This window comes from Cololabis saira, chromosome 5 (assembly GCF_033807715.1).
Source record: "Cololabis saira isolate AMF1-May2022 chromosome 5, fColSai1.1, whole genome shotgun sequence".
NCBI lineage: Eukaryota > Metazoa > Chordata > Actinopteri > Beloniformes > Belonidae > Cololabis > Cololabis saira.
In genome coordinates this window covers 47,972,830-47,983,375 of record NC_084591.1, presented here as the reverse complement: position 1 = coordinate 47,983,375, position 10,546 = coordinate 47,972,830, and the positions used below count along the sequence as shown (strand labels likewise).

The window sequence follows — 10,546 nt, the reverse complement described above, 5'->3', positions numbered from 1 at the left end:
GTGGGGGAAAATGCATATAGAAATGTCATCAAACCACACTTTTAAATTGAAGTATATGCATTTGATCACCTGCTGTGATCACCCCCAACCCTTCGGACCCCCCAACCCCTCGGACCCCCCAACCCCTCGGACCCCCCACGCCCCGGACCCCTCAACCCCTCAGACCCCTCAACCCCTCGGACCCCCCAACCCCTCGGACCTCCCATGCCCCGGACCCCCCAACCCCTCGGACCCCCAACGCCCCGGACCCCCCAACCCCTCAGACCCCCCAACCCCCCGGACGACAGTGGTCGCTACCAATCTGGTTTTTAGCTCTGCAGTGTTACTAACTTACAAAAATGAAAAGGAAGCAGACAACCACGCAATTTAAAAAAAAGAAAGAAGGCAAGTGATGGGTCCAATGTTGCCCCAGCAGCAGAAGATATTAACGAGGCTGTAGCCACTGATGGATTAATTATGCAAGTTCATTTTAAGGTAAGATATCAAATCACCCTACCCTCTTATAAATCTGTTTAAGGGAAATATTTGACTTTTTTTTTAACTCTCTTTCTCTCTTCTGCTCCCTCCCTCTCCTTTTTGCATTTGGACTTTAACTGTTTGAAGTTAAACTGGGATGTCCCTGTGATATTGTTGCACTGACATAGTGAATAAAATACGTTGCGTTTGTCAGATACGCTTTTTCTGCTCTCTAACTCTGCCGCTTGCTGTCCGTGGTGCAGAAAACGGATGCGTATTGCGTAAAGGCCCATTGGCTGAATTGACGCCACTGAGGGAGGAGACGGAGAGAAACTCAGGGTTTATGGAAGTAAACCTGCTAGTGAGCAGGTTAGGTTCACAGGGTCAGTTGCCGTAGTAACTGACTCAGAGTTTGAGTTAGAGTAAATCGCTTTCTGGAACGGAAAACTCCGGATTTCCCTCATCTCAGGCTTAACAAACTCAGGATTTTCACTACACCCTTCCTGGAATACCCCTCAGGTAATGAAGTTTCTTACTGTCGTTATCGCTCTGCTTTTATCACTGCAGCTCATCTCTGGGTTTATGTGGCATTATTACGTCTCCCAGAATAACCTACAGGTTAATGATTCATGAAAATTACGTGAATCATAAATTGTGTTTACTTCATGTTTACTTCTCCCAGAACAACCAGCCGACGGGTTAATGATTCAGGAAAATGACGTGAATCATAAATCGTGTTTATTTCCATCAGCGAGAGACATGATTACTGACAACAAAGTAGCTCTGAATCACCAGCAGGAACCAAAAACAGAAAACTTTTCTCACAGTTTAGATTTCTATAATCATACTATTTTACAACAGTTTCATCATATTTACAAAAATAAAAGCTAAACATTTGAATTCAAATCTCTTCTCACTTATAAACATTTTGAGATGTAATATAATTAAATAATTTCCTTTATGAATGTTCTTTATATGGACACAATTATGGTACAGTGAAGCTGTTCAAAGCTAATTATTTGTTATCAATTACTAGCAAAAATCTGGATCCAAGTGGGTTCAATGTGGTTATGAAGACACAACAGCTGAAAGAGCAGTTGAGGAGGTCAACCTGGTTCCAGTCTCCTAGCTTTCACCTACTAATGGAAACCTGAATAATTTTTTGGTTCCTGTTCTGTCATCATCTTTGGTTCCTCTCGCTCTCGATTTTGGTTTCTATTATGTTGCCTTCTTTCACAGATCAATGTTCAAACCTCGGTCGTAGTCGGAGTCCTCTGCCGGGTCGTCTATCTTTACCCCAAGGCCACTGTCCAGATCTGTCTCAGAAAAACCAACTTTAGAGCGTTTTAGATTGTGGTCTTGATCCTCCCTGCCGCTGGACGAGGGCTCCTCGTCCTCCTCGCTGTCCTCCTCCCTGCTGTCTGGAATAATCACCACCTCCTCCTTGGCATTGGGGTCAATGTCCTCCTTGAACCAGACGGACTTGTATCCCTCCTCGGTGCGCCTCTCTTTGGTCAGGATGGGCTTCACTTCTTTGTCGGCCGTGTTAGAACTGGTGTCGCTGGCATCGTCGGGCAGCTGCCTGGCGTTGAGGACTTCAGAGGACCTTGGTGGGATGTCCCACGCCGGTGCTGTTTTTACATCTACCTGCGAGCCTCCGGAGTCCAAACTACCTTTGTCTTCGTCTCTCTCAAAAGCCTCATTGGTGTACTGGATTCCCTCCTTGGGACCACCGGGGCCTTTGCCCACCTATGGAGGAACCACAGGAGACTTGATGAACCTGAAGGCTTTGCTGGAGACCAAAGCACCCATCAAGACTCGATGGTTCTACAGAGTTGCCTGCACTCAAAACTCAAATAAATTAAGTTCAGTCCTATTTAGCAGAGGTCTACAGATGTGAATAGAGGTAGCTACAGGTCTATAGAGGTGTCTACTGGTCTATAGAGGTCTACAGGTGTGTCTACAGGTCTACAGAGTGTCTACTAGTCATTAGAGGTCTACAGATGTGTCTACAGGTCTACAGAGTGTCTACTAGTCATTAGAGGTCTACAGATGTGAACAGAGGTAGCTACAGGTTTAAAGAGGTCTTCGGGTCTATAGAGGTCTACAAAAGTAGCTACAGGTTTAAAGAGATCTACAGGTCTACAGAGGTGTCTACTGGTCTACAGAGGTCTACAAAGTGTCTACTGGTCTATAGAGGTCTACAGATGTGAACAGAGGTAGCTACAGGTTTATAGAGGTCTCCGGGTCTATATAGGTCTACAAAAGTAGCTACAGGTCTATAGAGGTCTACAGAGGTGTCTACAGGTATCTAGACGTCTACAGAGGTTTCTACAGGTCTGTAGAGGTCTACAGAGGTGTCTGCAGGGCTATAGAGGTATACAGAGGTGTCTATAGGTCTACACGGGTGTCTACAGGTCTAAAGAGGTTTCTACAGGTCTAAAGAGGTTCCTTCAGGTCTATTGGGGTCTACAAAGGTGTCTATAGGTCTAAAGAGTTGTCTACAGGTCTAAAGAGGTTTCTACAGGTCTATAGGGGTCTACAGAGGTGTCTATAGGTCTAAAGAGTTGTCTACAGGTCTAAAGAGGTTTCTACAGGTCTATAGGGGTCTACAGAGGTCTACATAGTTGTGAAGGAGCGTACAAAAAATAGCATGGACCTCTGCAGTTCTTGTTATTCCAGTTGTTGGACTTACAGAACTTCTGAACATGCTGGCCTCGTAGATCTTCTTCCAGTAAGCTTTCCCTCTGCTCATCCGATGAGCCAGAACTCCAATGACCACCAGACAGACGAACAGCAGGACCCCCAACGAAGCGCCCAGCGCCGCCATGTCCTGCACCGCATACGCACCTCCGGGGACGAGCACTGCAGGAACCAGAGTACTTTCATCAGCACAACAGTCTGAACCTGGACTCAAGTCTGCAAGTCTGCTGGTTTAGCAGGGAGGGGATGGAGGCAGCTGTTGCTGGGTCGGTCCCTGGTGGATCTATCTGGACCAGAGTCCAGTCCAGATATGGATCAGAACCAAGACCTGGGTCCAGCAGGATCTCAAGGCTAGTTTATTTCTACAGCACAATTCAACAACAGGCTGATTTACAGTGCTTTACAAAGACATTAAAACATAAATAAAAAGCAGGATTTAAAGTTTAAACTAATAATAATAATAATAATAATAATAATAATAATAATAATAATAATAATAATAATAATAATAATAATAATAATAATAATAATAATAATAATAATAAATAAATAAATAAATAAATAAAACAGAACAGATTTTACATGACTCAAACCTGAGGATTCTAGCCCAACATAATTTATAGGATTTAAAGTATGATTAAGTTTAAAACTCAAATTGAAAATGATCAGAGTAAAAAAGAGTTAAAGCGCAATAATTAAAGACAAACGGGCATTCAATTAAAATAATTAACAAATGAGATGCAAGAAATAAAGGTTGCAGTGCATTGTGGTAGATTACTGAAATGTAAATGTTTCTATTTGGCTTAAGGTTTTTCTCCCACTAGGGGAGTTTTTACCTGCCATTGTTTATGTAATAATTGCTCGGGGGTCATGTTCTGGGTCTCTGGAAAGCGGCTAGAGACAACATTTGTTGTATTAGACGCTACACAAATAAAATTTAAATTTAAATTGAAATTAAATAAAAAGGTTTTCAACTTTGACTTCAAGCAAGAGAGAGTTCCAGCAGCCCTGATGCATTCCGGGAGTTTGTTCCACAGGTGACGACCATCAAATCTGAAAGCTGCCTCACTGTGTTTGGTTCTAACTCTGCGTACATGAAGAAGGCGTGGCCCTGACGACATGAGGGTTCTGGTTGGTCCACTGGCCACTGAACTGTTCCAGCTGACTGTGATCATAAAAGCTGAGATTTTAGACATGAGTTTAACGAGTAGGTCTGTGGAGGAGCTGCAGGGAATTTATTTAAAGCAATCATTTTATAATGTGGAGTGTTTGCTTTTGATTACACTTCATGACCAAAAAGATACCAAGCTGTCGTCGCCCCCCCCATATAGCTGTCCATCATCACCTCCTCATCAGTCACCAAGTTTACCGAAGCAGTCATCAGTGTAAAGTAGCAAATCTTCCTCTAAACGCTGCGATTATTTCCGATGTTTGCCACCGAAACAATATCTGAAGCGGGATATTCTGCTGTAAAGGTTTGCCAGCAGTTTAGTCCTCCAGAGTAGATCAACTGAAGGAGCTACGGCTAAGTTTGATTGACAGATGGGGGAGGTGTTCCTGTCAGCCTCCAGGTCCGTCGCTGGATTGTCCGTTTGCATTCCCACCAAACCACATCAGCGTTCACCCACAAGTGAACCAAGACCCACAATTCCAGGCAGACCGTGTTACATGTCTGATCTGCACCAGAGTTGGGGTTAGGGTTAGGGGGTTAGCGTTAGGGTTAGGATTAAGGGCTAGGGTTAGGGTTAGGGGGTTAGGGCTAGGGTTAGGGGGTTAGCGTTAGGGTTAAGGGCTAGGGCTAGGGTTAGGGCTAGGGTTAGGAGGTTAGCGTTAGGGTTAAGAGCTAGGGTTAGGGGGTTAGCATTAGGGTTAAGGGCTAGGGGGTTAGGGTTAAGGGTTAGGGTTAAGGGTTAGGGGTTAGGGTTCGGGTTAGGTTGGTTAGGTTTAGGGTTAGGGGTTAGAATTAGGGTTAGCGTTAGGGTTAGGGGATTAGCGTTAGGGTTAGGGGGTAAGGTTAGGTTAGGTTGGGTTAGGGTTAGGTGAATGAAGTTAGTTCGATGAACCCCCTGCCTCGTCTGACGACTGGGCAGTTAATGGGGAACAAAGGCAAGGCGCAGGCCAACACACATCGTCCGCAGCTTTCTGACCTATACCTGTACTATCCCCTGCAAAAAAATGCTTTGTACAAATATGGGAAACTCCCTTAGAGTTGTGGAAGAAAAAGGAGTTAATTGTTGCCTTTTACTGGGGTTACGTACTTATCGAAGGTGTAGGAGAAGTAACAAGTTAATTTTGGCCCATAGCCAGGGGTTACGATTTAGATACTCGAGTTAGGTTGTAGGAACCACTTTAGGGTTAGAGCCAGGGTTGATCTCGGGGTTAAGCTTCCCAATCAAATGGGGTTAAGTTCCGGGTTAATGTCTTGGCCAAGGTGCTCATCCTGGACCAATTGAGCTCCTCGTTTGGTTGAGAAGAGGCAGGAATAGGGAGAGGTCTCTGGACTGACGGGCCGCTCCCCCGCCGGATCGGGCCGTTATCCTGCCTCTCTCACTCACCCGCAGCACGAGGGAAAGAAAGAGGAGAATGGAGTCCTGGATGTCTTGATAAACACGGGTTGAATGAGCTTGTCCTCGAATGGGATTTTCTAGGTGAATTTGAATCACCTGAGCATATTTCTAGAGGATTGAGACACATTAAGAAGGTATTTTAGTGGTTTGAGTTGTCAGCTAAGTTATTCATCATAGCACGTTTACTAATGTTAAGTTAGGGTTAGGGGTTGGGGTTAGGACTTAACCCCAACCAGGATGATGGAGGTAACCCCACATGAGAAGGTCCAGGGATGAGGGAGGTACCCCACATGAGAAGGTCCATGATGGAGGTAACCCCACCTGAGAAGGTCCATGATGGAGGTAACCCCACATGAGGAGGTCCATGATGGAGGTAACCCCACATGAGGAGGTCCAGGATGGAGGTAACCCCACATGAGGAGGTCCAGGATGGAGGTAACCCCACATGAGGAGGTCCATGATGGAGGTAACCCCACATGAGGAGGTCCATGATGGAGGTACCCCACATGAGGAGGTCCAGGATGGAGGTAACCCCACATGAGGAGGTCCAGGACGGAGGTAACCCCACATGAGGAGGTCCAGGATGGAGGTAACCCCACATGAGGAGGTCCAGGATGCAGGTAACCCCACATGAGGAGGTCCAGGACGGAGGTAACCCCACATGAGGAGGTCCAGGATGGAGTTAACCCCACATGAGGAGGTCCAGGATGGAGGTAACCCCACATGAGGAGGTCCAGGACGGAGGTAACCCCACATGAGGAGGTCCAGGATGGAGTTAACCCCACATGAGGAGGTCCAGGATGGAGGTAACCCCACATGAGAAGGTCCAGGACGGAAGTAACCCCACATGAGGAGGTCCATGATGGAGGTAACCCCACATGAGGAGGTCTAGGATGGAGGTAACCCCACATGAGGAGGTCCAGGACGGAGGTAACCCCACATGAGGAGGTCCAGGATGGAGTTAACCCCACATGAGGAGGTCCAGGATGGAGGTAACCCCACATGAGAAGGTCCAGGACGGAAGTAACCCCACATGAGGAGGTCCATGATGGAGGTAACCCCACATGAGGAGGTCTAGGATGGAGGTAACCCCACATGAGGAGGTCCAGGATGGAGGTAACCCCACATGAGAAGGTCCAGGACGGAAGTAACCCCACATGAGGAGGTCCAGGATGGAGTTAACCCCACATGAGGAGGTCTAGGATGGAGGTAACCCCACATGAGGAGGCCAAGGATGGAGGTAACCCCACATGAGGAGGTCCAGGATGGAAGTAACCCCACATGAGGAGGTCCAGGATGGAGTTTACCCCACATGAGGAGGTCTAGGATGGAGGTAACCCCACATGAGGAGGCCAAGGATGGAGGCAACCTCACATGAGGAGGTCCAGGATGGAAGTAACCCCACATGAGGAGGTCCAGGATGGAGGTAACCCCACATGAGGAGGTCTAGGATGGAGGTAACCCCACATGAGGAGGTCTAGGATGGAGGTAACAAAGGTGAACCCCTGTGGGCCCTGAGCAAGGTCCCCCCCACCAACCCCGCTCCCACAAGATCCCTGGGTGCTCCTAGTGTAACTAGTGATGGGGTGAAAGCAGATGACTGATATTGGTGTCTTTCGTGAGATATCTACTGACAAATAATGATTATTGTTTCTGCTCCTTTGTTATTTTGGATTACGCAGGTTTAGGCGGAATCAGGAATCGGAATCATCTCGCCGAGATGGGGAGGGCTAGAACTTCTACGGCCGGGTCAACCTGCTCCGTCGTCCCGGGGAGAAACCTGCAGCTCTGTGGAGAATTACCGCTGGCTGAAATAAATCATTTAGGAAAATAAATGTTGGTTTAATAGATGAAATCTAACAGTTGTAGCTACACCTGTTAAGAAATTTGCTCAGAAAACTTCGGGATCAAAACTGCCTGCCGGCTCGGGAGCTGATTTATGGTTCCGCGTTAAATCGACGCAGAGCCTACGGCATTGGGTACGGTGTACGGTGCGCGTCGTACACCATAACCTACGCTGTAGGCTCTGCGTTGGTGTAGCGCGGAACCATAAATCAGCCTTTATTCTGGCGAGGTTTGAAAAAGACTTCGCAACAACGGGCAAGTGAGTGATTATGTACATTCACTGAGTGAATATTATGAAAATAAAATATATATTTCTCGCTAGAAATGTAATCAAAACTAATTTTTATGCAGAAACTAACTCAAAATATTGATTTTATTCACTTTTTTTTTTGATTCAGTCCGCAAATGAAGACGAAAAGCATTCTGGGAAATTTTTTTTAGGGCTGAAAAGTAGGGGTAGTGGGTGTATTGGGACAGGGCCTAAGTATTAAGGGAGGGCTGATAATCAGACTACCTGCATTGGTAGCATCATTTGCATCAAACAAGCAGGATGTAACTGGTAAAACTTCTTGAGAGGAACGCGTGAGCACCTGTGAAATGTGCGCTGGTGGTGAAGGTGCTTCCTTCAGTGGTTAAACTGGGACTGCTGGATGGAACAGCAGTATCGGTGGCCATAGTGGACGCCGCGGTGGAGATGGTGCTCTCACTGGTTATGCTGGTGGTGCTGCTGCTGCCGGTTGTGGTGGACTCCACTGGGGGGGTTGTGGTAAAGTCTGTGGTGCTGGGGGGGATACTGGTGGTGGTGAGACCTGGGAGGGAAGCATACTGGTTTTATAGACGTGGGTTTTGTTCACAGTGTTGCTATGGCAACACGAGAATGTCTTGGACAACACTGACTGCGTTTCCATGCAGTCAATAACCCTTTTAAAACCGGAATATTAGCAATAACCCGGTTGCACACGGCCATGTAAACAACAATAACCCCTTTGAATAACCAGAATTTTAAAAGCCAGAATATGACCCCAGGGTTACTCCTTTTCTAACCCGAATATTTGGTCATGTATAGCCTAACGGGATATCCCCATCAAAAGGAACAGGAATTTGTTTCCTCAGTGGGAATTCCTCTGCATTGGGAGGGCCTCATGCCCTGAGGGAGGGGGGTGGGGGGTGGAGAGGGGTGGGGGGGTGTATTGATTTTGGTTTTACTGTTAGGCCCTTTGTGCTGCTTTTTATCATATAAAACCTGCGATATAAATAAAGTTGGATTTGATTTGATTTGATTTGATCAGACTGTCAAGTCATTTGGGTTAGTGTTTATTTTAATATACAAGTGTGATGATTTTTTTTAATTATTTTAGACCAGGATTTTAAACCACACATAAAACACTATTAATTAATTAATGTATTTATTTATAGCACTGATTTCATGGTTGCAGATCATCCATCAGATCTCTGGTCTCAGACTGAAGATGGCGGTTTACTGGTGGTTCAAACAGCAGAATGTTATCAGGTTCCTGTTTCTGGTTCCGGTGGAACCAGCATGCTAATGCTCACGACATCATGTTGGCACTAGCATGCTAAAGCTCATGACATCATGTTGGTGCTAGCAGGCTAAAGCTCATGACATCATGTTGGGGCTAGCATGCTAAAGCTCATGACATCATGTTGGTGCTAGCAGGCTAAAGCTCATGACATCATGTTGGCGCTAGCATGCTAAAGCGCATGACATCATGTTGGCACTAGCATGCTAAAGCTCATGACATCATGTTATTGCTAGCAGGCTAAAGCTCATGACATCATGTTATTGCTAGCAGGCTAAAGCTCATGACATCATGTTGGCGCTAGCATGCTAAAGCTCATGATATCATGTTGGTGCTAGCATGCTAAAGCTCATGATATCATGTTGGTGCTAGCATGCTAAAGCTCATGACATCATGTTATTGCTAGCAGGCTAAAGCACATGACATCATGTTGGTGCTAGCATGCTAAAGCTCATGATATGTTATGCTAGCAGGCTAAAGTTCATGATATTATGTTGGTGCTAGCATGCTAAAGCTCATGATATAATGTTTGTGGCTAGCATGCTAAAGCTCATGATATCATGATGGTGCTAGCATGCTAAAGCGCATGATATCATGTTGGTGCTAGCATGCTAATGCTCATGATATCATGTTGGTGCTAGCATGGTAAAGCGCATGATATCATGTTGGTGCTAGCATGCTAAAGCTCATGACATCATGTTGGTGCTAGCATGCTAAAGCTCATGATATGTTATGCTAGCAGGCTAAAGCTCATGATATCATGTTGGTGCTAGCATGCTAAAACTCATGACATCATGTTTGTGCTAGCATGCTAAAGCTTATATCATGTTCGCGCTAGCATGCTAAAGCACATGAAATCATGTTGGTGCTAGCATGCTAAAGCTCATGATATCATGTTGGTGCTAGCATGCTAAAGCTCATGATATCATGTTGGTGCTAGCAGGCTAATGCTCATGATATCATGTTGGTGCTAGCATGCTAAAGCGCATGATATCATGTTGGTGCTAGCATGCTAAAGCGCATGATATCATGTTGGTGCTAGCATGCTAAAGCGCATGATATTATGTTGGTGCTAGCATGCTAATGCTCATGATATCATGTTGGTGCTAGCATGCTAAAGCGCATGACATCACATTGGCGCTAGCAGGCTAAAGGTCATGATATGTTATGCTAGCAGGCTGAAGCTCATGATATCATGTTGGCGCTAGCCCCCTAAACATAATGCTATTATGTTGCGCTAGCACCCAGGACAGCAGGATGAGCAGAAACAGAAACCTTCTCTTTCATGAACTTTTATTTGAAGGTTTGTTTTCACCTGAGTTCACGTCCACAACCAGTGTTGCACTCCCCGTTTCATCATTGGTCACGTCTGTGGCCAGAATCTGAAATTAAAGAGTTGATTGTCTCAGAAAATAGCGACTCACTCAGAGATCG

The 10,546-nt window shown here is 45.8% G+C and overlaps 1 protein-coding gene across 2 annotated transcripts in view; it reads right to left on the bottom strand.

Annotated features, from left to right (window-relative positions):
* Positions 1-1,177: 1,177 nt before the first annotated feature.
* The window catches only part of LOC133444494 (cadherin-related family member 5-like), a 32,729-nt gene continuing 23,360 nt past the window's right edge, over positions 1,178-10,546 (bottom strand). The window contains exons 12-15 of one of the 2 annotated variants that reach the window (XM_061722316.1): positions 10,428-10,494; positions 8,162-8,380; positions 3,152-3,321; positions 1,178-2,205 (exon numbers count right to left, since the gene is read on the bottom strand). In XM_061722316.1, coding sequence (XP_061578300.1) covers positions 1,690-2,205; positions 3,152-3,321; positions 8,162-8,380; positions 10,428-10,494 — 972 coding nt within the window. In that variant the 3' untranslated portion in view covers positions 1,178-1,689. The remainder of the gene's footprint in view (positions 2,206-3,151; positions 3,322-8,161; positions 8,381-10,427; positions 10,495-10,546) is intronic. The other variant, XM_061722317.1, reaches the window with a different exon arrangement.